The sequence below is a fragment of the Manihot esculenta genome, chromosome 15 (genome assembly GCF_001659605.2).
Source record: "Manihot esculenta cultivar AM560-2 chromosome 15, M.esculenta_v8, whole genome shotgun sequence".
NCBI classification, from domain to species: domain Eukaryota; kingdom Viridiplantae; phylum Streptophyta; class Magnoliopsida; order Malpighiales; family Euphorbiaceae; genus Manihot; species Manihot esculenta.
The window spans coordinates 9,505,470-9,533,421 of record NC_035175.2 but is presented as its reverse complement, the minus strand read 5'-3'; the positions used below and the strand labels follow the sequence as shown (position 1 = coordinate 9,533,421).

The 27,952-nt window shown below is 32.4% G+C and overlaps 4 protein-coding genes and 1 pseudogene across 10 annotated transcripts; 1 reads left to right on the top strand and 4 right to left on the bottom strand.

Moving 5' to 3' along the window:
• The first annotated feature begins 59 nt into the window (after positions 1-59).
• On the top strand, positions 60-3,473 carry LOC110601656 (cation/H(+) antiporter 15). Its single transcript, XM_021738870.2, has 3 exons — positions 60-680; positions 815-1,789; positions 1,895-3,473. The coding sequence occupies exons 1-3, from the start codon at positions 453-455 to the stop codon at positions 3,224-3,226; spliced, it is 2,535 nt and encodes an 844-aa protein (XP_021594562.1). The 5' UTR covers positions 60-452; the 3' UTR covers positions 3,227-3,473.
• Positions 3,474-8,750: 5,277 nt separating this feature from the next.
• Positions 8,751-9,271, bottom strand: LOC110601702 (annotated as a pseudogene).
• A 2,148-nt stretch (positions 9,272-11,419) lies between these two features.
• On the bottom strand, positions 11,420-12,058 carry LOC110601999 (agamous-like MADS-box protein AGL61). The gene has a single exon (XM_021739429.1). The coding sequence runs from the start codon at positions 12,056-12,058 to the stop codon at positions 11,420-11,422; it is 639 nt and encodes a 212-aa protein (XP_021595121.1).
• A 1,019-nt stretch (positions 12,059-13,077) lies between these two features.
• LOC110601998 (agamous-like MADS-box protein AGL62) lies at positions 13,078-13,814 on the bottom strand. The gene has a single exon (XM_021739428.2). The coding sequence runs from the start codon at positions 13,776-13,778 to the stop codon at positions 13,191-13,193; it is 588 nt and encodes a 195-aa protein (XP_021595120.1). The 5' UTR covers positions 13,779-13,814; the 3' UTR covers positions 13,078-13,190.
• A 3,038-nt stretch (positions 13,815-16,852) lies between these two features.
• On the bottom strand, positions 16,853-26,975 carry LOC110602580 (mitochondrial inner membrane protease subunit 1). Of its 7 annotated transcripts, none has more exons than XR_002485991.2 (6): positions 26,705-26,975; positions 26,384-26,608; positions 25,874-25,984; positions 25,394-25,453; positions 22,803-23,206; positions 18,346-22,682 (listed from the first exon to the last, which is right to left on the bottom strand). XR_002485991.2 is itself a non-coding variant. In XM_021740134.2 (5 exons), the coding sequence occupies exons 1-4, from the start codon at positions 26,828-26,830 to the stop codon at positions 25,406-25,408; spliced, it is 510 nt and encodes a 169-aa protein (XP_021595826.1). In that variant the 5' UTR covers positions 26,831-26,975; the 3' UTR covers positions 16,853-17,648; positions 25,394-25,405. The 7 variants fall into 7 exon arrangements, 5 of the variants coding, with proteins under 5 accessions (XP_021595826.1, XP_021595824.1, XP_021595828.1 ...); XR_002485992.2 differs by having other exon boundaries at positions 18,346-22,669; XM_021740134.2 differs by lacking the exons at positions 18,346-22,682; positions 22,803-23,206 and adding an exon at positions 16,853-17,648.
• Between the last annotated feature and the right edge of the window lie 977 nt (positions 26,976-27,952).

Below are 27,952 nucleotides of genomic sequence, written 5' to 3'. Positions count from 1 at the left end.
TTTATAACTTGCTAAATTAGATAAACATCACTAATTATGTTTCAACTAATAAACAAATACCTTTTTTTAATGAATTTAACCTCAAGAAAAAAATCTGAACCGCTGTGAGTTTGAGATGTCTGATAATCTCCATATGTAGAGAAGTTACTCTGCTTGAATGAAGAGGTAAGAGAAAACAGGACACAGCAAATCATTTTCTGTTTGGTGGGTTGGAAAACATATTTAAGTTTATTATGTGTCAAAACCGAATCTATTACAAAACTGTTGGCGCAGAATCAACTAGAAAAACGGACCACCATGAATTCTACGCATAGCCTCCGTTCTCAGAACCGAATTCTTCGTTTTTATTTCTTTTTTCTCGCTTTACCTTTTTCTGCTCTAGCTCAAGCAAACGCCGCCGCTGCCACCACCATCTCCATCTTGCATTAGCCGCAGGTGGAGGTGGCTGAAATATGGATATAAACAGCCCCCTAAATTTTTATCATGTACCAGAAAACACCCCTTTTCATTGTTATATTGTGAACATCACGGTGGAGCATAGTTTTTGGCAAAGCGAAAATCCCTTGACTCAAGCCCTCCCTCTCCTCGCATGGCAGCTTTCCGTCGTTATCATAATCAACCGCGTTCTCTTCTACCTCTTCAAGCCTTTGGGTACTCCTCGAATTGTCACTGATATTCTGGTAATAATCATTACACCTAGACATATAATTTTCTTTTACAGAAACAACGTATGCATTCATCAAAGATGCATTCCATTGCTTTTGATTGAGAAGAAACAATTACAAGTTTTGATGAGATTTGGCTGTGGTTGCAGGCTGGTATAATGATAGGACCGAGTTGTTTAAGCAAAACTCGATTCTTTGCCGTGATGTTTCCTCTGAGAAGCATCTTCATTGTAGAAACGGTGGCCTACTGGGCCTTGGCTTGCCACTTGTTCTTGGCTGGTTTAGAAATGGACGTAGCTTCCATTTTCCGGTTAGGCAATAAATCTATCCGCTTAGCTTTTGTGGCCACCCTCCTCCCCTTCATCATTGGCATTGCCCTTTATTTCATTTCCGTTGATGCCAGGGGAGATTCTCATAGTAACATTGGCTGCATATTTTGGGGCGCAGCTCTCACGGTCACAAGCTATCCTGTGGTTGGTCGAGTTTTAGCTGATCAAAAGCTCCTCCACACTGATATTGGAAGATTAGCCATGTCAGTTTCCACCGTGAGTGAGCTATTTACATGGGTTCTTCTTGCCGTTCTGATACCAGCCAGGGTGAACGCATTGAACGCAGTACTTTCTCTTGTTGCAACTGCAGGTTTTGCAATTCTCTGTTTCGCCGTGGTTAGGCCAGCTCTTGCCAACATAATCTGTAAGACTTCGAAAGGAAACAAGTATAGTGAGTACTATCTGTGCTTCATTCTGGTGTCAGTTTCTTTCTTTTCTTTAATAAGTGACATGCTAGGGACAACCTCCATTGTTGGAGCTTTCATTTTCGGACTTATAATGCCAAATAGGGAGCTTGCGAGTGCGCTTCTAGAGACATTTGAGGACTTTGTGACTGATTATTTAATGCCTTTGTTCTTCTCTTCTCTGGGGATAAGACTTGAAATTTGGAAAATTAGCCACTGGACTTTAGCGTTCCTTCTGATAATCTTGTGTTGTGGGGCTAAGATTGTAAGCATTTTCTTGGCTTCTTATTACTACAAGATGCCCAGTCAAGATGGTTTTGCTCTTGGAGTTCTCATGAATACCAAAGGCATCTTGGCATTGATCATCCTTTACCTGGGCTTCGACAAAGGAGTAATATTTCCTCTCTCTACACATAATTATATTGGACGACATTTCATGCCCAGTAAATTAATTAATTTCTAACTAAGGAGATTGTGTATGCAAAAAATTGTGCAGCTGTTGGAGAAAGAAGAATATGTAATAATGGTGCTTGCTATTCTACTGATGACTGGAGTTGTCCCCTCAATTACCTCCTCTATTTACTGCCCAAACAAGCGTCTATCCAAATACAAGCAGAGGATGATACAGAAAGCTAGACCAGACGCCGAATTCAAGATCCTGGCTTGTTTCCAGAGCAACCGCAATGTCTCTGGCATAATCAATATCTTAGACTGCTCCAATGCCTCAGAAGAATCACCTCTCAACGTCTTCGCCCTCCACCTCGTCGAGCTTACAGGCCGTGCTTCCGCCGTTCTCATTGTCCACAAACCCAAGGATAAAAACTCCTATTCCGAGCAGATAATCAATTCACTAGAGACTTACGCAAATTTGAATGAGCAGCTGGTTACTATCCACCCTCTAACTGCACTGTCTCCATTAACCACTATGCATGAAGATATTTGCAGTCTAGCTGAGGATAAGGAAGTGAATTTCATGATCCTCCCATTTCACAAGCTACCAACTCCTGATGGGGAATTAGAGGAAGAAGGTAGCACTTCATTCAGAGGTGTAAATCTAAATGTGTTAGCCGATGCACCATGCACAGTTGGTATCTTTGTAGACAGGGGATTTGGAGTTAATGAAGAATCCAATCTCGCTATGCGCCAGATAGCCATGTTGTTCATTGGTGGCCCTGATGATCGCGAAGCATTATCGTACGCCAGGAGAATGTCAATGGGCCATGGGGTTTGCTTAACAGTCGTGAGGTTTATTCCTGGAGAAGGGATGGATGTCGAAGCAGCACAGGCTCCAGCTCGTGATGATTCAGGGAGATCACTAGCAGTTCTCACATACATGGACAAACAAAGAAGACTGGATGATGAGGTTGTGAATGAGTTTAGGCTCAAATCTGCAGGACAACAGTTTATGGGGTATGAAGAGAAGTGGGTGAACGACGATGAGGAGCTAATTGCAGCCCTAAGGGCAATGCACCATATTTATGATCTCTATGTGGTGGGTAGAGGACAAGGAATGACCTCGACTCTCACTGCCGGATTGATGGATTGGTGCGAGTATCCCGAGCTGGGTGCTCTGGGGGATTTGCTCGTTACCTCAAGTTTTGCACAGGGTTCAGTTATAGTGATGCAACAATATACCGGTTATGGTTATGAGTTTGAGGATGAGGATGAGGATGAGGATGACAATGAAGATGGTAGTGGAACGGTGAATATGGCGGATAGCTCGAGGAATGGAAGGGTGCAATTCAGTGATTGGGGGGCAGGCTCAGAGGAGAGTGATCATGTTCATGGTGGTCTGGACGAGGTGGAGCCATTATCATTGCGCAAATGAAGTTATCGCAATCACATGCGTAGGGATATATCGGTTGAGGAAATTATGACTTACCTCATCCCTGTCCATATTAATCCAAATCTAATATGGGCAACGGCTAGCTATCTGCAATAGCAAAATTTTTCCTTATTTTCATTCCCCTGGTTATAGGTTGAGGGAAAAAGACATCTTCGCTATCTTCTTGTCAATTTGAAATTTCAAAATCTCTTCAGATAATCAATTCCTCGAAATTTTTTGTTGAATTCGTTCCACCACTTATATACAATAATCAATTTTTTATTAGTTAATTATTCTATGTAAATCATCATTCGTCCTGCCAGATGATAATGTGTAGCTAGAGCCAGAATAAAGTTATAAAATAATTTATTATTTATTATATTTATTTTATAATTTATAAAAACTGTAATAAAACGTCGGATTCAACCGATCCAAATAACTTTATACTAATTTTTTATTAGATTTAAAATTGTTAACTCAAAATCTAAAATAGTTAATTCAAGTTATTTCTAACTATTATATTCAATTTGAAATAGCCTTATTCCGCCACGTTTAAACAAGCAGCTAAATAAATATACACTTTAACATAAATTACTGTATTCCGCCACGTCTAAACAAACAGCTGAATGAATGTACACTTTCTCTGTTAAATTGTGATATTCTCGTCGTAACTAGCAGATTCTCGTCACAACTGAATTAGATATAATTGTTAAATTATGATTGAAATTACGATAAGAAATTTATGATATTATCGTCGCAAATTAAATCAAATACAATTATTAAATTAAGATCGAACTCTTAAATATTATGACTCACCTCGTTTCACACATGTAGTCCTTTCTTCACAAACTCATTAGCTCTACATAATTTTTCTGATTCAAAATGGTTCTGGTACTAATTGAAACAGTTCGGTCCAAATTAACTCAAATAACTTTGGACTCATTTTTCACTTAATACTAAATTTAAAATAATTAATTGAAGTTATAATAATTTCATGCTACATATTATATTCAATTTAAAATGATCGTATTCTGATATGATTCGGTACGTTTTCAAATCAAAACAAGGCAGCAGCTGAATGTTACATGTTATATGTATATTTAAATATTTTTATTTTAATTTATTATATAAAAATAACTATAATATTTTTATTTATTAATTCAATATAATTAATTAATTAATTTTTATATAATATTAATTAGATTTTTTTTGTAATTTTATTTTTTATATAATATTCATTAATTTTTTTTATATTATTATTATTATTATGAATTTAATATTTTAATTCAATTATTTTTATTTTTATCTTTTAATTTCTGAAAAAATTATTATTTTTTAATTCAATTATACATATTAACATGTATATATGTTCCCTGCTTAGTGGGAGTTATTAACATAAAGTAAAATTATACATATTATAAAGTTTTTATTGTAAAATTTAAGATGCGATGAATATTTAAACATTAACCTAAAAGTAATATACAAGTAAATCTGATATAACTAATTTTCTTTAGAAAAAAATAAAAGGTATAGATAATGTTTATGAGATAAATTCAATAAATACAACTTTAAAAAATATAATTTCTATTCAAATTAATAAATATAGGAAAATAAATAAAACTTCAAACTTTATGCTAATTATAAAAGTTTGAAAGAAATTACATAATCATAGTGTTTAAATTATTATAATATTTGTATAAAAATTTTAATGAATTTTAAAAATTTTCGACATGCATATTAAATTTATGAAAAAACAGTAAATGAAATATAAAAGTAATTAACCCACCGGTCAATAATAGCATATTATAGATTTTTTTTAATATCTAAATTGGAAATTATGGATTTTTATGATATATATTGAAATTGAAGGACCCTGGTGATAAAATAACGAAAGTTGAAGAGGGTATATGAAATTAACCCAAGTAATGGGACTTTCTGCTAATCGAAGCAAATATGGATGATGCCAAGCAGAAAGGTCAAAATTGGGGAAAAGGCTTCTACGAGTTCAAGGCTGCTTCAACTGTATCCAACTGTACAAGTGTGTAAGATTAGATTGCTCTTAGGTCTTTGACTTTTCACATAATGGTTTGACCATCGTACGTCGCCCAAATCTTGGTGCTTTGCGTCTTCATGTATATTTTTAAATTCACTTTTCCAATCAAAACCAGATTTCATGTAGGCTAAAAGACAAGCCATGGTTTGGCTGACACACCTGACTACACATCATCATTATATAAATGAAATTCAAATAGCTTCTTAACCTCTACAAAAGTTGGTGGATTCTTGAGCAAGGTCTCCCCTTTGGGTGGTTACCATCTCATGTAGGCTCTGCTTAATTTGCAATTCTCTGCAGCTTGATTGCTTTTTATCCTTCAGCTGTAAGCTAGACAACCTTACTCACCCTGAAGCTGACTGTTGATTATTCTGCTTCATTTTTCGTATTTTGGGCTGTAATTATTCTGGTAATTTGAGTCACTGATTCCGGAAATTTCAAATGGGTCATGAACTGGCTGAAAGTGGTATGACCACAGGACCAATTTGACATCTCTTCTTATTTTCCTTCTTACAAACCAATACATTTTTTTCACGATTTGACTTCGATTATTTCAAACTCGAAACTTCTCATTTCTGAAGATGATTTATACTGAAAATTCAAAAGCTCATTGCTAGAAACCAATACATATAACTACAAGTAAACTCAGTTTTGAATAGACGCAGAATTAAGCCTTGCGCCAGCTGTTTTCTATACTTGGAATCAAGCACATGCAATAGAGGAACAATCAAAGAAAAACCGAGCAACCCACAAAATTAGAAATAGAGAGAGCTACAAATTCATTTCAGAAAAGGGTTTTAGACTTTATGAATTTATGAGCTCTTTACATGAAGTAAAATAGCTTTCTGTCAAATTAGCTCCATTTCTAACTCATAAATTCATCATTGATCCGTTCAAGAGAAACCCAAAAAGCTTTCAAGTTCCCATTAGCAACAAGCTGCATTGACAGATCTACCATTGAAGTAAAATTCCCTCCACTATCATCCCACAACACCCACGAACGTCATCTTCAGATAATTAAGCTCACAGCTAAGGAAAGAAATATAAAAAAAACCTCTACAAGGATCTGAGAAGCTTTATATACCAACAATTAAAAGATAAAAATAAAATTACAGGTGGGTTCAAATGTGGCACCCGCAACACAGAAAGAAGAAGCACAAGGTAGCCACCAAAACAACAGCTTCAAAAACCGAAACAATCTTGAAAAGCACATCATCAAAAAACGAGAGCTGAAAGTGAATTCTTTTCCATTTGAAAGCAGAGCCCAAGAACCTCCATCTCCATCTCCAGGAGTCCTTGATCCTCAGCTTCCTAAAGAGCCACAACTTCATCTTCCTCCTACTGCTGCTGCTCTTTTCCATCTCCTCTTGCATATTTTTATCAAGCATTACTGTCTCCAGATCTCTCCAACACAAAGACTTGTTTACTTCTGGCCTCCGAGGGAAGAAGAAGAAGAAAGGGTTTGGTAGTTACAGGGGGAGGGAAGGTTTGGTTTGTTCTTAATAAAAACGAAAGGAAGGGAGTGGAGGGATTTATGGGATTTTATGAGGGTTTTTTGGTAATTAGGAGACAATGCGTAAGGAATAACTGTTCCGCGTTTGGATGGGTCAAAATCAGGAAAGGTGGCGTTTCTATGTAATGGTAAACGTGGAGGAGTGGAGTGGATTTATCGGAATTCTTCGGTCTTCTGTACTGTGGATGGATGAAGTTTCCTAATAAAAAATAAAAATAATAATAATAATTTCAATAATTTTTTTAATTATATTGCAATGTTAAAGTTAATGTACAAAGAAGTATAATTTTAATTAGTGAAACAATTTTTTTGAATAAAATTATTTAATTTTTATTATAATTGTAATAGCTCCTCCACCGTAGCAAAAGGCAATTTTGATATTATGGATATTATAACAATGAAATTCAGCAAATGTAAAGCAGATGAAGAACGGAAAGCCAGAAAGTGAAGCAGCTTCTAAATTGAATTGAAGAGTAAGATTCAATCAGTGATAGTTGGAAAGCGATCTTAACAGTTCATATATTCTTTACAAGTCTAAAACAACAAGTTACAATAAACAATTTCAGAGATTGAACACTCAGAATATAATGCAAATCGCATGCTTAGCTATTGGCCACCCATAACACGTCTAAGAATATCTATCCCTAAATTCACTTTTTAACTTATTAAATTAGTGGATTTGAAGGATTTAGCCTATTTTAAAAAAAAAACCCATAATTTTCTTTTGTTATTGGGCATTGAAAAGAATGACACATATTAGACTGGAAAAAGAAGAAAATGCCATTTGAAAGTTTCTGATGAGATTTGAGACCAGATCGAGCACATGGCTGTGTACTACACTAGTGTATATGAAAGAAATTTATAAATTGGAGTTTGGCTTACATCTTTTCAATTATAAAGAGAAGGTTCTCATAAGCTGTGGATTCCATGCTTTGGTCGGCTAAAACTAATACTTTATTTCAAAGATTCACCACCTAAACAATTGAGAATAATCTTTTTGTTTGCTTTTCATATATTTAACAATTTCTTTCTCTCTAAGTCACTGTAATCAGCTCTCCCATTACTTCATAAACCAAAATTATTTAACCAGTCCAAATTCAAATTTAACTCGACTCAGTTCCCAATTCGTGGTCCAAGCCCGCCAGCGCATGGCAGCTAGTGCGTCGTCCATTGCCAATAACAGTCATATTTTAAATTGCCAAATCCCTCTGCAGCTAACACTTCCATCACTTAATTATGTAACTACACACATGTGGCCTAGTTTGGTCTTTAAAGATTAGGACACCATCATTCAATTCAATAAAAACATTAATTATAGTCTAATCCATAGCTTTGGGTTGGCATACTTTTATTTAAACTCATAGAATGCAACAATTCTTTATGCTTTTGGCTTCATCATGTCACCCTGTCAACGTTAGGTGAATATATCCCAAATCCTACTTCTACCTATGCTTTTTTTTTTTTTTTTCAAATGTTCTCTTGGGCTAATGTGATTATTTAAGTTATAAAGTTTATTTTATACGTTGTTTTTACATTTCCATATCTTCTCGTGCAAGTGATTAAGATGTTAATGATTCTTGGTACTTTTTTATCCCATTTTTAAAAAAAATAATTTTAAATGATTTTGCTCTGTCACTCATGGATGAAAATCTGGGCCATCTTGGGCTGTAACCTTTACCTGTACAGAGCTTCGGCTTGGAATTCGGTACCTCCGTCTGCGCTAATTAATTTATAAAATTTTCTTTTTATATAAATCTGTTAAAAGTCCATTGATGCTATCCAGTAACCAATAATTAGTATTTAACAAATAAATGATAAACAAATCAAAATTATAAAAAATCTTACATTTAAGTGGTGGAGTGCATATACTCTAACAATATAATTCTATTTAGGAACATGACCATCTTTGCAGTTTCATGGATATCCATCTTTCAAAAGACCTAATCAATGATGATAATTTTCTAAACAGATTTCTTTGACAGCATGAGCAAAGAAGATGACGCCTCCATTTCAACAATACGAGCTTATATCTTCTCACGAAGCTGCTCCATAGCTTTCTTGAACTTCAAAAGCTTATCAACGCTCATCTCATCAAGGAATTTAGGACTTCGTGTCCCATTTGCTTCCATCACCGTCTGAAGCATCTGTTCTTTCTTCTTCTCAAACTGAACCTGCCTCTGCAACTCACTGAGCTGGTTATTAAGCTTCTCCAATGTGGGATCTGGTCGGCAAAAAGTATAAAACTTTGGTCGGATTCTTGATCCGATCATTCAGAAACCGCTCAGCTATACAGACTCTACGCTTGGGTGACCAAACGAAACTGGCTTGCCTCCTGGAGAAAAAATAACAATGGAAATCTGGGGTGAACAGAGGGTCGCAAGCTCATGAGATTTCTTGAAAGACCACTCCTGCGCTTAAGGAAAGTCACCTGCCTAGAATTGCTGTCTTTCACCATCTTCATCTCTATCTTTCTCCTGCCCATTATTATTCAAGATTTTAAGAGAAGTGAAAGAGTAAGAGATGGAGATTGCTAATGCTGTAGCTCTCAGTCTGTAGATGCATGGCTTTATATATATATATATATATATATATATATATGTGTGTGTGTGTGTGTGTAGTTGGGAACTTGAGGATATTTCTAATCTTGGATTTTTTCCATTGAAAAAATTTTGATTTTGATGAAAAGAAAATTTAAACCTTTATATTAATTTATATTTATATTTAAAACTTTAAATTTTAAATAATAAAATTAAATATTTTGAATTTATCAACAGTAAAGAGAGTTAAACTAATTAAGAAAGTTAATAATAAATTATAATATAATATTTAAATTTTTTTATTAATAAATATTATTCGCTTACTTTACATTTTGTATTGAAAAAATATTATATATTTATCATATATAGTAATTTATATCATATATACTAAATATTTAGTACAAATGAATTCATATTATATAAAATTTTATATCTTAAAATATTTTATTAAATATTTATATTTACATTATTATAAATTACGTGCAAATTATTTTTATATAAAAAATTCTACTTCATGTCAATAATAATAAATAAAATGAATATCATTATAATAAATATTAAAATTAATAATAAAAAATTCTATTACAGCTATTAATTTTTTTTATTATATGTGTTGATCGATGTAAATCAATAATATGAGTAAATGATGTTAATAATATGTAAAAAGATATAATAACAATAAAAATTATAAAAACTAATAAACAATCGTTTTAACAGTAATTTTTGTTGTTAATAAATTTTTTTAATAATAATAATAATTTTATTATAAAATATTTATTGATTATAATTTTATAATAATAACATATAATAATTATATATTACTAATATAAATTTATAATAATAAATTTTTATATTTTCAATAAAAAATTTAAATTTTTATTAATTTATAATATGTATATAAAAGTGAAAATGATGGATAAATAATGTGATTGACATAAAATGATATTATTAAAATAAAATATTTATTTTAAGAATTATTTTATCAATCAAATAAAATTTTAAAAAATATATTATAATTTATTATTACTTTTTAAATTCAATTTAAAATTTTAATATATAATGATGACAAATTAAAAATTTTAATTATATTATTAATATTTAAAATTTTAAATATAAATATAAATTAATTCAATACATATATTAATTGATATAATATAAAAAACATCAAATAATATTTTATCTTTGACATTTTTGAAACGTATAATTAAGATTTCTCTAGTAATTGCAGTTGATTAATTTGATAATATTTCTTTTGCTTTTGCTTTATTTGTTTGAGAAAAATAATTAATTTATATTTAAAAATATTTTTTTATACTTTATTTTTTATTATTTAATTTTAAAAAATAAAATATATTAATAAATTTATTTATACACATTATAATAAAATTTTTAAAACATAAAGAATGACTTTTTTTTAAGAATAAAATATTTTTTTATTAATTAAATTTTTTTGGTATCGAAACACTAAAAAATTTAAAAATATTTTCTAAAAGAAGCCTTAGTTATGATTTGTTTTTGTTAACATATAAATACCAAATTTAATGGGAAAATGGTCCTGATATGGGATATCCCACCCCATCATTTTAAAGATTAGACAGCCTAAATGGTAAGCTACAAATCATGCATATGCCATATTCATGTACATGAAAAATTAATTTATATATATATATAACAATTGATATTATATTATTTTTTCTTTTAAATATTAAACATTATAAATTTATATATTTATACAGTCACATGTGAATCCTACAGTAAGTTACCTGACAGTGAGTGTATCTGAATAAATTTGAGAATTTTCGATTTTACTTTTCTATCTCTATTTAAAAATTTTTTTATATATTTATATAATTTTATATATAATAATTTTAAAAATACATATATTTTTTTATATATTACAAACGTGAAGCAAAACTGAGGCTAATTTTCCTTAATTATCTCATTGCTAATTAATTAAAAAAAAGAAACAATTTTATTTAGGAGAATGACTTCTCAAATTAGAAAGGAAAAAGAAAAACTCTTTATTTCAATTCATGTGCTCTTAGGCTTTCATCTTCTTGTACCTTGAAAAAGAAAAACGAAGAGAAAATAAACTAAAAATGCATGCGCCCATAACCAAATCCATGAGGAAAAGAAGCAGAAGGATCCTTCTGAAGATTGGCATTATTAGAGGCCAACGATGGATTCACGGATGACGAGGCTCCACTGATTTTCCTGCACAAGTTACCATGAAGCTCTTCCAACGTAGCATTCATTTGGAGTAGTTCTTCAAAGCCAAGCTCATCGATAGGAGTCTCCCACCAGTAACTCTGCTGCTTCTGCTGCAGCTGCTGCTGCCTTCCACTCCCAGTCATCATCTGCTTCAGCAAGTTTCCTCTGTCTTTCTCAGCTTCCCCTCTGCTCAGCAGTTCATTGTAGTGCTGGGTTAGCTCGTTAATCCTCATCTTCCGATGAGCCTCCACCAGAGGGTGTGTAGTGTCACTTGGTGGTGGGTTCTTGTCAAGGAAACGATTTGTTACGCGTTCAATGGATGGATGGCCAAAAGAGAAGGGCTTACCAGCCGGTGAAAACACCAGCACAGCAACCTCAGCACCACACAGTGTAACCAGTTCACTTCCCTTCTTGTAAATACCGGATCTCCTTTTGGAAAAAGTGATTAGCCTGTCGTCTTCCTTCTCTATTCTCTTCATTGTGATCTTTTGCCTGCCTTTGGTTTGCTTGCCTGCAGCCATTGATCACAAAAGTTAAGCTTCTGTAAAAGAAAGATATATGTGCATATATTTACGTTGGATGAAGTATATATATATATATAAATAAAATGTCAAGTCATTAATGGTGCAATTCGTGGAAATTACCTGTCAAAGTTGGCCTTTTCCCTTGTAGTGTATGGAGGATGAATATTTTAGTTGGCAATTTAAAGTTCTAAGTTTTCCTTTGATATATTTTGGTTGGCACTGCTGCATAACCGATTTAAGCCAACCACGACAAATTATTACCAAATATATTTAATCTATAGATATAAATTAACGATAATGGTTTGATATCCAATAATATTATGGTGACATAAAGTAATAAATTATTTAAAATAATATATTTATTAAATGTTAAATAATCCATTTATTAAAATATATTATTGTATAATATAAAAAATTAATTTTTTTTTATAATTAGTTTAAAATACTGTTAAACTGTATAATCCTAAAATGCCATAATGATATTTAATATTTTTATTAAAAATATGTTACTGATATCTTATCAGGAATTTTTGCAACGAATTCATATAGTTGTTATTAAAGTTAGCAACAAATTAGCGATAAAAGGGACTAAGCAAATAGAAGAATACAAAGCACAATATCTCTCTCTCTCTATATATATGTATGCCCTTGCAAATATTTTGCTTCTCTATCTGATCAAAAAGTCATTTCATCCAAAAAAAAATAATAATAAATTGTATTTTATAGTAAAAAGCTTAGACCAATAGAATTCATACAAACAAATCCATTTTAATATTATTATTTGAATTATATATAATATTTTAAAAATAATTTCTTCAATAAATTAGATAGAAAATATAAAAAATTATTTAAAATAAAATTTAATGTACTTTTAATCATACAAATTTATATTTTTTTAATAACATTCAAAATAATATCTTTAAAAGTAAGAACCTCACTAACAATAAAAAGAAGCAGGAGAACATATGAAATTAACTATAAAAAGAAGCTTAATTGATTAATTATTCCATTGATGATCTAAAACATACTATCAATTAGCAAACCCATATTGAAAAACTTAAAAAGAGAGAAATTCTGTAACAAAATTTATAGAATTCCATATGCAACAGATATATTGAATTCCCATGATCTAGGGGAAGAAAAAAGGATTCATTATTTGAGCTTGATGATGAGCTGCACAAGCTCCATCATAAGTCTTGGCCTTGAGCTTGTTGATCAATTTGGCTCGAATCTCCCCACAAGCAGCTTCGGCTTCTAACATTTGCTGGACACTCATTTCCTCAATGGGAGTATCCCACCACCCTTTTATCTCATTTCCTGTCATTTTTTGCTTTAATTGTTTACCTTTCTCCTTCACTGAATCCAGATGATGGAGAAGTTCATTGCTCTCTCGATTTATTTCCTCAATCCTTACTCGGCGATGAGCTTCGATAAGGGGATGAGTACTGCTTTGTATGTTTGGTTGTGGTTGCTCGCCAGAAAACCTATTAATAATTGCGTCAACAGAAGGATGAGCAAAAGAAAATGGCTTACCAGCTGGTGAGAACACTACGAAAGCTAATTCTGTGCCAGTTAAAATGACGAGTTCACTAGCTTTCTTATAGATCCCTGACCTACGCTTTGAGAAAGTGATAAGCTTATCATCTTCATTTTCAATTTTTTTCATTTCTATCCTTTGTCTTCCTTTAGTTTTCTTTTCTTGAGTTTGGGTAGCCATTGTCAAAAGCAAAAGCAAAGACAAAGAAGTAAAGGAAGAAAGCGTTAATTTGTTGATATGCACTCTATGGCTAGGATTCCATTATATAGAGAAAGAGAAGTGCAAGGTCATGATGAAAGATATCATTTTTCAGCAATAACTATAAATTTTAAGAAAATTATAAAATACTTATAATAATAATAATTTTATTTTAACAATATAAAACAATTATATATTATTATCATAAATTTATAGAAATAAACTTTATATTTTTTTAGCAAAAGTTTTTACTGCAATAGTGATTATTTGAAAAAGAAAGTAAAACTTAATTATTTTAATTTTGGAATATTTTTTACCTTGTATAATAATATAATTAATTTTTTAGTATTTCTAAAATAATTATTTAATTTTAATTATAAGAATATTCTAATATATTTTTATATAAAAAAATTATTGTTTTCAAATTTGGAAATGATAGATATGAAAAAAAAAAAACTTTATTTTTGGTATGTAAAAACTTACCAAAATAACTATTTAAAAAAATTTTTTTTTTTCATTGAATAATGAATAAAAAATAATTCTTTTGAATAATACCAAATTTGTTTATGTGAAATTATTTTTCTTTCTCACTTGCCTAATTTATTTGCTGTCCATTAATTATGATGCCAACTCATTTATATATTTCCCCCTCCTGCATGAAAATTTGCATATTATAATATATATTATATATTTTTCTCACAAATATTTCTTTTTTTTTTTCCTGTAAAAAATATTTCATTAGATAAGTTGTATGATATATATATCCATAAGATATTTCCATCTAGATATATTCATTTTATAAGAAATTTATTAGTTTATTTATATTTTAATATTATTTAATTAAAATGTTTAAATATTTTATAAGATTAATTGGTTTAATCATTCTTAAAAAATATTAATCAATTTCTTTAATTTTAATTAAAAAATTTAATTAATATGAATATTTAAAATTATATAAACTAAATAATACATATAATTAAAATTATGTATTAATATTTAAAGTAATGAAGAACTAATTTAACAATTAGTAAAAAGAATTTAAATTTTTAAAAAATTTATTAAAAATTTAAACCGATCAAACTGAATCGAATGTGAACCGAACTGAACCGAATCAAACTGATTCAGTTCAATTTAATTTCTGATAAAAATTGATTTAATTTTCATAAATACTAAAATTTCAAATTTCAATCAAACAAATTGAATACTCACCCCTATTCACAACGGTTGATGAATGACAAGAAAAAAAAATTATATTTTTCTAATAAGAATTTATATTTTTTGTAATTATAAATATCCATTTTAATAATATTTTTGTCCTCTCATGGTTAATTTCATTACCATTTTTGGTACCCACAGAATTTTAGCTATGTATATACATATATAGAATTTACCTTGTAGAGTTGTATTATTATAAATATTCATATTAACTCATTTTTAATTTTTTTATTTAAATTAAACAGAAGTTTTTAAATCAAGAAAATAAAAACTGTAACTTAATAATTGGTAGACTAAATTAAGAAATTAAGTTTAATTTAATCTGCAATCGAAATTTTTAAGTAAGTTTCTTAATGTTTAATTCAGCAAAGAATTAAGAAATTTAATTTTTAGTATTTAAACTTAAATTATACTTTTATAACTTAATTTTGACAAAATAATAAAAGTAGGAGAAACATTTAGCCCATTTTAAGAAACAGAGAAGCTCCCTTTTTTCTTTGACAAAATAAGAAAACATTCCCTTCTTTCTCTCATGATGGAATTGCAAAGAAAGAAGAATCCAAAGATGGGAAGATCATAAAATCAGCAATAAACAGATCTTCCATGAAAGATACCTTAAAAAAGATTGCCCTTTTCAGTCCGTACACTTGAAAGGAGCTATAACCCACAGAAGCATTGGCTCAGCTTACTCTCTCTGGCGCTCTCCTGTTTTCTACAGAGAGAAAGTCCACCAGAGAGAGATAGAGAGATGTTGGAAGTGGGAGAAGGGGGGATGTTGTTTTCCACTGGAGGTGCTAGGTGTGAATTTGGCTCTTGCTTGTGTTGATGGCATTATTGCGATTCTTGCATTCTCTCAGGTTCGATTAGATTTATAGGTAAACTAGTTTGCACGTGTAAGTCTGCTTTTTCTTGTCAGGGTACTTCTAAAGAGCTCTTTATCTTTGGCTGTGTCTTATGTTCAAGACTTGTAATATGCTCCAAGATGAGAAGAGTTGGGTCTGAGAGAGCTGCATCAGAAATGTGGAAGGTATTTAGTCTATAGCTCTTTTGTCATTAAAGATGTTAATATTACTTATTTGCCGTAACATTTCCTTCCAAAATATTTTGAGATGCTATCTTTTCGGTTTGAATTTTAGGAACTAAGCTAGGAGACGGCAAGGTTGCTTGTTTATTTTTCTTACTTGGGATTTGGAATTCATTTTCATCACAATATTTTTTATTGGAAATTGTTCGAGTACGAATATTATTGTATTTAGAGAAATTTCACCCTTAATTCTACGTCTGCAGTTCAAATCTTGTTTTAAGATTTTATTTATTTGTTTTAGGTTCCTCCGTGCCCTCAGCATTTATACTGTGGATCACGAGAAAATTGACATCTGCTATATTGCCTGATGCACATGAGTCTAAAACAATTGCTTACATCACAGATTGTTCAGTAGTAGTACATAATCCTCAGCGTTGGATTACTGCAACAAGCTTGCAGAATCAGGTGGATTTTATATTTTTTCACATTGTTCATGCCTATATTATAATTGTTCTCAAAATTGATTTCTCTTTCTATCTCTTTTCGAGAGAGAGGAGTTCAAATTCTCGTCGCAAAACATTTTCCTTGAATAGCCCGGGATTCGTCCATAGTTTTGCAATGAAGTTAACTGGTTTTGGCTCAAAATGAAATTTCAATGTCAGTCACCCAGAAAAGTTATGATTTTTTCAGTTTTGCGTCACCTTCATGGACGAAGAGACTGTGTTGTGTGATGTTGTTACTTATGTGCAAGGAATCCCAGCTTTTAAAAGAGGCAGGCTGTGTTGTTTGCTCTTTTTATGCAGTTGATGTCTTATGAATAATGATTTTTTTTTCTTTTTATTGAAACCAAAGTACTGAACCAGGGGAAAACATCACATAAACAAAATACAATAAAAAGTCATCTAAGAAAGTGAAGGATTTGAATATCCTTTCATGCTGGAAAATTGTGGCAAAAACGTGTTTATCCTTTATTGTAGGTGAAGTATTGCTCCTAATATCCTTGAAAAACTTTATTGCCCTCAGATATTGATTTATCCATACTATGTTTCTGTATTCATTCTCGCCAATAATCAAGAAAGTTGTCTTTCTCTTCTTCTCATTTAATTTGTTTTCTACCTTGATTTGTGCTTCTCTAGTTGAACTAAATTATTTGATCTTATTTTGGTTGGAGGTTGATCTTTTAGATGACTGTACAGGATAGATAAAAGGGATAGCGACTTCAGCTTTGTAAGTGCAGTTACCAACAGGCGGCCCTATATAATAGAATTCACCTTGCCTGCTGAATCTGAAGCATTTTGGAATTGCCAACAATTTTGATAAAGACGACTTCAGACTCTGAGAGTCGTAAAGAAGCTACAGCACTCTACCCACGAAAGAATACGGGATACAGCGTAAGGTCGGCGTCACCAGACATTTAGAACATGTACATACCACAAATGCTAAATAGGGACTTGCCCTTTATTTCTTCAACATGATTTTGAATCTCTTGCCGATACTAAGTCATTACGTGGATTTTCCGTTGGGGAACTTCACTGTCATCCAACTGCTTATTTTTCTTCGAGATAATTTTGTTGATACAGGAAATTTTCGAGTTAATGCAAAGTTAATACCTGCTTCAGGGACAAAATATGTGCTTCAGTAAAATTCGTACTTCAATCTCTACATATGGGCCCAACTTGATTCTAAATACAGGCAGCTGGAACTAGTGACATAGAGATCAACTAGAATACCAAATGTTTATGCAAATTTAGTAATGATCAAGATATTGCCAAGTTCAAATGTACAAGTAAATGGCATAAATGGGTCTGTATTTCAAACATCATTAAGCAAACTATAGATGCAAATGGGATGCCTTTAAACAGCCAATTTCAACATTTTCCAACCCATTTGGTACACATTGTGTAATACCAAAAGAATTCCAATCTCTAATTCAAGTAATATAATTGGACTAACCCATATAATGTCGCCTAAATGTAATACGAAGCTTAGCATAAAAAAGGAGGGGGGAGACAAAAATCAGTTCAATAAAAGGTAGGACTGCTTAGTCTCTGCTTGTTAGTCTAGTTTACAAAGACCCATAATTCCCTCCCTACCAATTACAAAAGCTGCAGACCAAATGCCTCTTAAAATACAGACGTTGAATAAGAAAAATGAAAGTTTACTGTCTGCCTTCATTGATGTGTCCCATGATAGCCTGCTACTTAGTTCTCTTTAAGGTTAGCAGAACTTTCCTACAAATGTGATATTCCAAACCCTATGTCTTCAATTCTGAACATAGTTCAAAGATCCCAAAAATTGATCACCCTGATGATAATTCTTACAACGGTTAGATACAAAGTACCTACTTTACCATGGAAGTCCAATTCCACCAGCCAATATTAATTGCACAGTCCAAACTACAATTTTGATTGGACAAAGCATAAAAATGCATGAAATTCGAAACCAAGCATGAGATCTTTCCTAGGCCTTAGACATAGGTTGCTCAAAACACAGGAAAAGAAGGGGTGTGAAGGGGACGGGAATTTTGTATTTTATTCCAGCTTGTTTGGCTTAGGGATAGTGAGTATACTGCTGAAGTGTGAAGAAGATAGTTTGTATCTTTTGTTATTTGTCAAATTTTAACCCATTTCTTTCAATTGGTTCCTTACTCTATCTATTGGTACGACCTGTCGGATAATTGCCACGAATGGAATCTCGACTTGAAAAGACAGGAACCTTGCATTGCTGAATGATGGTTTCTCCAAACTACTAATAGCAAATCCACCGTAAACTTTCATCGATTGAAAATCTTTTATCAACCATTGCCTACAGAATAGCTATTGTAGATGAAAGAGAAATCACAGAAATCACCAACCCATTTTCCCCTAGTCGTGAACCCATACCACAGGGTTTTGTTTTCCGTCCTCAAATCTACTATGCACTTGAACTCACTGTTTTTGTTTCAAATAAACTAGAAATTCCTACTTTTAGTTCTCCAAACTACTGATAGCAAATCCACCGTAAACTTTCATCGATTGAAAATCTTTTATCAACCATTGCCTGCAGAATAGCTATTGTAGATGAAAGAGAAATCACAGAAATCACCAACCCATTTTAACCTAGTCGTGAACCCATACCTCAGGGTTTTGTTTTCCGTCCTCATACTATGCACTTGAACTCACTGTTTTTGTTTCAAATAAACTAGAACTTCCTACTTTTATTGGTGAAGATCCCATTGGATGGCTTTCTTGTTGGAAAAATATTTAAATAAAGCAAGAAAAAAGAATGTTGTGCAAAGTCTAATTTTTATTGACTGCAATATTAACTTAAATACAACAGAAATAAAAACTGAAATAGCTAAAATCAAGCAACTACATGAAACAAGTCTCTATGTTTAACAACTAAAAGCTGGAACTAATGGATGACATGTCATTGAACAAGTCAAAGTTAAAAAACAACAGAAAAATAAGCGAAATTTCAGCAACTTAGTGACCAAGAATGAAATTGCAGCAACTTAGTGACCAAGAATGAAATTGCTGCAGCAGCAGCAGCCAAGTCAACTTCTTAACACTCTTCCTTGGCTTTGATGCTATAAACTCCAAGTTTTTCTCTTAAAAACTCAAATTTGTTTTTTGGCAAAAGTTTGGTAAAGATGTCTGCAATATTAAAATCTATTTTGCAATATTTCAGACTGACAGAACCCTCTTTGAGGAAAAACTTCTTGATGTTAAAGTGTTTTGGTTTTCCATGAAAAACAGGATTGTTGGAGATAGCAATTGCAGCCTGATTATCCACAAATACATTTGTGCCTTCCTTTTGCTTCAAGTTCGTATATAACACCACCTTTCTAAGCCATAAGGCTTGATTTGCAGCAGCTATAGCTGCAATAATTCAGCTTCTGCAAATGATTGAGCAACCACCTCTTGTTTTTTTACAACACCAAAAGAACATCCCTGACCTCATATGAAAACAATAATCTGAAATACTCTTCGTATCATCAAAACCACCATGATCACTATCAGAATAGCCCAGCAGAACACAATCTTGACTAGCTGAACTTGATCTCATAATCTAGTGTTCCTCTCACATACCTTAAAACTCTTTTAGTAGCAATAAAATGAATTTCAGTGGCACAATTTGTAAATCTAGATAGCATACTTGCAGAGTATAAAATAGTGGTTGTTAAATACATCAAATAACCCACTAGACTTCTGTAGAGAATTTCATCAACCTTCTCATCTATATCTTCCTTGCCCAACTTTTCATTTTTACCCATAGGAGTTGTAGCAATCTTACATTCATCCATTCTGAATTTCTTCAGAATTTCTTTGACATATTTGGTTTGGCAAATAAATACCTCTTGCTACTTTTAAAACTTCCATTCTAAGGAAAAATGTCATTTGTCCTAAGTCAGTCATCTCAAATGTCTACTGCATATATTTCTTGAACTTATTCACAAGTTCCAGGTTGCTTCTTGTGACAAATAAATCGTCCACATACAATGAAATAACAACAAAATTGATCTCATCACTTTTGATGCAGAGGTAGCCTCACTAAGACTTTTTTGAATCCCAGCTGCATCAAGTGCTCATAAGTTCTACTATAGCAAGCCCTTGGAGCCTGCTTCAGGCCATATAAAGCTTTTTTTAGCAAGTACACATCTTCCTTTTGCTCTTACACAACAAACCCCTCCGGTTGTTCAACATAAAGCACTTCATCAAGCAAGCCATTGAGAAATGCTGACTTAACATCTAGCTGATACACTTTTCAACCCTTTTGTGCAGCAATAGCCAACAACAACCTGATTGTTCCAATTCTGGCAACAGAAGCAAATCTGTCAGAAAAATCAACACCAGGGATTTGAGCATAACCTTTCACAACGAGTCTGGCTTTGTGCTTCTTGATGGAGCCATATGTATTGAGCTTTGTCCTGAACACCCACTTCACTCCAATGACTTTTCTGTCTGCAGGCCTTTTCACCAGCTTTCAGGTTTGATTTTTTTTATTATGTTCAGCTCCATTGCAATCATCCATTTCGGATCTTTCTCAACTTTCCAAAATGCTCTGATTCAAGAACACCAACATTGCACCTCTAATAAATTTCAGAACGTGCTTTTGTACCTCTTATAGGAACATCATCAATCAACTCATTATCTATGAGTTGTGGTTTTAGAAAAAAGTCAGGAAACATGATTGTTTACATTCCTTCCCAATCCCACTTGTCATTTTCCATGAAGTACACATCTTTGCTTATTAAAATTTTCTTGGTGTTGTGCTATAACCCACAAATACACCAAGTTCTGCTCTTTTATCAAGCTTATCTCTCTTGATCTGTGCAACATGAACAAAGAACAAACATCCAAATAGTTTACGATTTTTCAAAGAAGGTTTAAAACCATACCAAGGTTCAAATGGTGTCTTTCCTTCTATTGCCTTTCCCTTTGTTGGAAGCTTGTTGAGTAAGAAAACTGCAGTATTTGCAGCCTCCACCCAAAATTCTTTTGGCAAGCTCTTCTCAAGCAACAAATATCTGGCCATCTCCATTATAGTTCAATTTTTCCTCTCATAGACTCCATTTTGCTGTAGAGTGTATGGAGCAGTGAATTGGTGCTCAATCCCAGCTTCTTCACAAAAAAAGATTGAACTGATTTGAGGTGTATTCCTTGCCATTATCTGACCTCAAAGCTTGAATGTGATGACCACTTCGTTTTTCAACCGAGTTCTTGAATTTCAAGAACAAACCAGTAACTTTTATTTTGAACTTGAGAAAATATATCCAACACATTCTGAAATAATCATCAATAAAGATGAGAAAATAAAGTGGCCATCTCTCTTGTGTCAGATTTCTCCATTAATTTTTGTTGCAAAAAACACTAATTGTTCTTCTTCCAGTGGATCCAATGCAAAGCTTTTTCCTTTTATTTTTACTTTGAAAACATCTTTGCCTTCTAAATATTTGATAAGACATTGATTTATTTCAAAGAGAACTTTGAACTCATTCTCAAACAATTGTGCAATAATCGAGATTTTGTTTTATGTCTAAGTATAAATAATACATTTTTAATTAACTTTATACCTGAGATGCTTTCAATTGCTACTATTCTTTTTTCCTTTGACTGAAATTTACTGTCCATTGCCAATCTTCACTTTGGAGACTACTAAGTATCCAATTCTTTGAAGAGATCACGATCAAAGGTCATGTGATTTGTACACCCGCTATCAATGAGCCACTTCTAACTTGAATTACAGGTTGAAAAACAAGTAGCTGCAAAGAGTTGCTCCTCCTCTTCTTGATCAGCAACTTGAGCAACATTCTTTAGCTGTAAGTTCACTTGTGTTACATTCTTATGTTGAATGTTACTTTTACAAATTCTTTAGTGATGTCCCATCTTCTAACATTTCTCACACTTTTGGTCTGGCTTTCTCCAGCATTTGGAGGGAGGATGTCCCTTCCTTCCACAGTGTTTGCAAAGAGGGAAATCAGATTTTGTTCCCTTACCTAAGTTTCCCTTACCTGAGTTTCCCTTTTTGCCTTTCTCATTCTTCTTCCATGGTCCTTGATTGGACTGAACTTTTGCAGCTTATGCACCTTCAACTGACCCTTCAGACCCCATAAGCCTTCTCTATTTTTGTGCTTGCAAAGCTTGCATCAATTCTGCCAAATTAATCTATGACAAATCTTTAGTATTTTCCAAAGAGGAAATGGTTGCTTCAGATCTCTGAGGTACAGTTACAAATATTTTTTGAACTAATCTGGAATTAAGAAATTCGGAACCAAGTAACCTTACTTTGTTTGCAATCCCAAGCAATCTACTAGAGTATTCCTTCACCGTCCTAGAATCTTTCATCTTCTGAAGCTCAAATTCTTTGATTAGATTAAGAATCTGCATTCCCTTAATCCTCTCATCTCCTTTATACTCCTTGAAGAATTTCCAGATTTCAAAAGCTAACTTCATTGTCATAATTCTGACAAAGATTTCTTATGAGACTACAACAAATAAAGTAGCTCTTGCCTTAGACTTTCTTGTCTTCTTCTCCTTGTGACTCTTGATCTGCACCATCGTTGGATTTGCAGGTAATGGAAGAATCTCATAGTCCTCTTCGACAGCTTCCTAGAGATCATTTGCCTCCAAACGAGCCTCCATTCTTGCTACCCAAACATGATAGCCTTCTCCATTAAAGGCAGGTGGTGCTAGTGAAGTAAATGGAACTTTTGTTAAATCCATGGAAAGAAAAACAAGAAACATAAACTTCCTTTTAATCACAGATCCCTTAAGAACCTGACTCTAATACCACAATTTGTTGGAAGAAAATTTGAATAAAGCAAGAGAAGAGAATGTGTGCAAAGTCTAATTTTTATTTACTGCAACATTAACTTAAATACAATAGAAATAGAAACTGAAATAACTAAAAACAAGCAACTACATGAAACATGTCTCCATGTTTAACAACTAAGCTAAAAAGCTGGAACTAATGGATGACATGTCATTGAACAAGTCAAAGTTAACAGAAAAAAAAAAAAGAAATTTCAGCAACTTAGTGACCAAGAATGAAATTGCAGCAGCTGCTAAATCAAATTCTTAACATTTCTCATATAGAGAAATACTTTGTTATACAAGGAACCTGTGAGCCTATGAAGACGTATTATGTTTTGAATTGCATGGAGAGAGCTCCTCTCCACTGGTTCAGGGGCCTTTGTCAAAAGAGTCCTTGCCTCTCTTGGGAACAATTTAGATTAGAGCTCCTACAGCATTTCAATGAAGACAATCGCAACTCCTTTGAAAATATAGTTGATGATTATCCAAAGGGCTCAATGATGGAGTTTGACGATGGTTTTGTCTCCAAAGTAGCATAGGTATTGAAGCCCTTTGATGCTCACTATTTGGGTTCTTTGATTATTGGGATGGCATCAAGGAGCAGCAATAATCAGCCAATATTTTTAAGGAATTTAGCAAAGCGAATTTGGTGATCAAAGTAGCCAGAGAACTTCAAAAGGGTCTGTTTGGAACATTACAGAGGAAGACGACAATGGGTGAAATTCTAAATGGGCTGAGATTTAATTTCTTTGGGTTAAGGCCTATGGTTGTATGGGACACAAAACAACGTGCTGGCCCACTAAACACCTGCCCACAATTTTGCACTAGACCACCTCCAAAGCCTCCACACATATCTCAGGTACCAAGGCAGAAATCCGTATCTCGATCACATTCTTCTTTTTCATCTCTTTCAATGGGATTTCATATATTCCCTTTAATCCACAAGCTATGAGACAAACTTCCCAATCCACTGGTAAACTGAAGATTCTAGAATTTCTTCGCATGCTTCTACGGTGACTGCAAGTGCAGTTGCTACTGCTCATTTGGGTTCAAAGTTTTCTCAGCCCAGATTTTTGACACATCTAGATCTATCAAAGGGGAGCTGCATGTCATATTTGAAAATAGATTGCAGTTTTTCTGCCAACTCAACCAACAAATTCCAACTTGGAGCATGTTTGGCTTCTAGCAAGGCCATTAAAATCACACATCCTGCAAAACCAGGAATGTTTCTTGCAAAGGATTATTACCCAAGAAAATTAGGATTTCTGGGTGTTAGGCTTCTTGGCTCCTATAAAATTGCATATCTAATAGGCATGGGTTTTATCCTCTGGATTTTGAAAACAATATCTCCATTAAAGTGTGGAGACATTGGTGGAGGAATCACTGCTGTTTTGAATTGGGCTTCGAATTTAACGTTGAAGGATCATATTTCTTGTGTTTGCAATACAGCCTTGAGGTCAAGGCTAGTTTTTAGGGGGTGGTATTGATGGGGTAGTGGAGTAAGGCCTAGAGATTCCTTGAGAATTCTAGAGAAAATTGTAACAGAAAGAATGAGGTGCTATGGGCATGTGATGGCAGCTGGAAAGGTGGATAAGAGATCTATAAATTGAGAGAGAAGGGATTGAGTGGAGGATGGGAATTTTATATTTTATTCCAGCTTGTTTGCCTTGGGGGCAGTGAGTACACTGCTGGAGTGTGAAGAAGATAGTTTGTAACTTATTCCACTTGGACCCTTTGGGTTTTCTTCAATATAATTCTCTTCTCCTGCTGCATATTTTTCTTTTGTTATTTGTCAAATTTTAACCCATTTCTTTCAATTGGTTTCTTACTCTATCAAAGTGAGATGTCTTTCATTAGATAAGGTTCAAATGGAAGTGTAGTGTGTGTCCATACATGAACTTATTCATATACAAAATTGGATACCAGAAACTCGAAAACCTAGTGACTAATAAGCCAAACTCAATAATGTTCCATCAAGAATAATATCAGTAAAAGCTTCAGACAATCAAATGAAGTGCATAAAAAAAGTGACAATCAAGATGTGTTCAAAAATTTTATCTTACAAATTCATTCATTTATTTTGCTCTTTGTCCCAGAGGTCCAAAATCTTTCGGTGGCCATACCTGGAAAAAAATTAACCGAAGACAAAAAAAGGTGATTAAAAACATAGCATCAAAGTACCTATATGAGTCTTCTGCAAAATAACTATGAGATTAGGAGAGGAAAGAAGTATAAATTATTGTCCAGAAGAGAGTTTACTTGGTTAATTTGTTATCACAATTAACAGAAAAAATATCTGAACTTAATTAAACATGTACACCAGCAGGCATGACTGCTAACGAAGTCAACATTAGCTTTGATGATCATAATATTTTTGCCTTGACAATATATGTTGCCTGCCTCGTTTAGATGGCTTTGTTCATTCTATGGTCTTTCCATGCATCATATTTGACAACATTCCTACTCATATTCAACAAATTTTCCCATGGAAAATGAAATAGAACTTCCTATAAAATTAGGCTCATGAAAAATACTAGGCTTACCCTCCAAAATACTTTTGCATGAAGGAGGCCACAAGGAACTGCCCCAAACTTTCTTGAGTCATTAGAATCGTATATGTTATCTCCCTCTATCCAAATATGCCCCTTAGGAACCTAAAATAGAGAAAGCAATATCAATCTACATTTCAAAAACCAAAAACAAAAATTTTGAAGCAAAGCCAAAAAGAAAAGAAGCAGCAGCATTATATCCAGTAATACATCCAATAAATAGTCAAAAGATAACAAGAGAAGGATAATATCAAACACAAACCACATGAAGCACAATCTCTACCATCCATAAAATAAAAATGACACAAATGGAAGCCAAATATCAAACACTAGCAAGTAAAGTACAATAAATAAAACCCATTAAGCAAACAACCATACACAATAATAAAAAGCAAAATATCAAGCATTAACACCAAAAAGAAAAAAAAAAAAAAAAGTAAAACCCATGAAAGAAAATTATATCCAAAGAGAAGGAAGAAAATTTGCCGAATCTATAACAAATACCACAATAGTACAGGTTTTATCACTGTTCTTGGGGTCAACAACGTAAGTGACGCTATCACCTTCAATGCCCGTCACGCGCTTGGTCACTATCCTTCTAGGATTGACAGGGGACCGTACAAGAACAACATCGCCAGGACCCACCTTGCCAATCCGGGGCGTGATCCTCTCAGCCAGAACGAGGTCACCGGTGAGGTTGAGAGTCGGTAGCATGCTGGGGCCGAAGGTCTGGAATGCACCGGTTGAGATTAATCTTGCATTGAGAATCTAGTACAAAGCATAAATTTATGCAAAAAAAAAAAAAAAAAAAAGAAACCAGCTTACTACAGCAGCAGTGCAGATATAGGTGTTGGTGACATGAAGGAAGCAGAGGAATCTTGCTACCACAAATGATTGATTCAGTGCTTCTATGGCGAAGCTCTTCCACTGCTGTAGATTTCTGAGGCCCATTTCTCCGATCCTCTATTATCGACTTATCTATCAAATTTTTGCGAGGAATCTCTCTCGGGGTTGTTTATTATTAGAAAACCGTTTGCAAGAGAATCTTATGTGAATATATTGGGCCAAAGGCCCAATTAATAAATCCCATATTCGTGCCCTTCTGATAATAGCTGGAAGAGAAATCACAAAGCGAAAAACTATAGATTTGGTTTGAAATTGAAATAGAAAATAGAACTTTAAACATAATGAGAATCGAGTTGAACCGCATAATCAGAAAAACCAATTCGGTTCGGTTGTTCAATTTGCTTCTCTCTTTCTCAACGAGCACGTCACTGTCAGTGAAAACACAATAGCGAAGCAGCAATTTGAATCAGCCATTCAAAGCCGTTCTTCAACAGCAACACAGCAAATCTCAGTCAAAATATATATGTAAACCAAAAAATATAAAAAATTATATGAATTTATTATAGGTAATAATTCAATTAAATTATACTCAGTCGCTTCCATAATTTTTATCTATTTATTTTTTATATATATATATTAAAAAAATATAATTTTATTAATTTTTTAATTATATTTATTTTAAATATATTAAATTTTATTAAATATTATAAAATAGTTGTTAGAGATTTTTAAAAATAAAATAAAATAAAATAAAATAAGATTATAATAGTTAATTTATATGTTAATATAATTTTAAAAAATGAATAATAATTTATAATAATTAAAAAAATGGACAAAAATATAAGACTGAGGAGATAGTATTTGATTAAATAATTTTTTATTTTATTTTTAAATGTAATTATTATAAAATTTTACTTTATTTTAGTATGTTAAAGTACCTAGTTTTATTAATATTATTATAAATATTTTATATTAAATTCATTTGAATTTTTTGAAAAATTTTAAATAATTATTTTTCTAATAAAATTATTATTTTTTATTAAATATAATTCACATAAAATTTTAACTAAAATTATTTATTAAAATAATCTGATCAGTAAAACTACAAAAATATTTAATTTATCATGAATGTATTATTGTAAAACAGATTTTATGAGAAGTGAAAGAAGAAAGAAAGAATAAGAGGAAAGAGTGGTGAATGAGAGAAATAATTAAAAAGAATAAAGA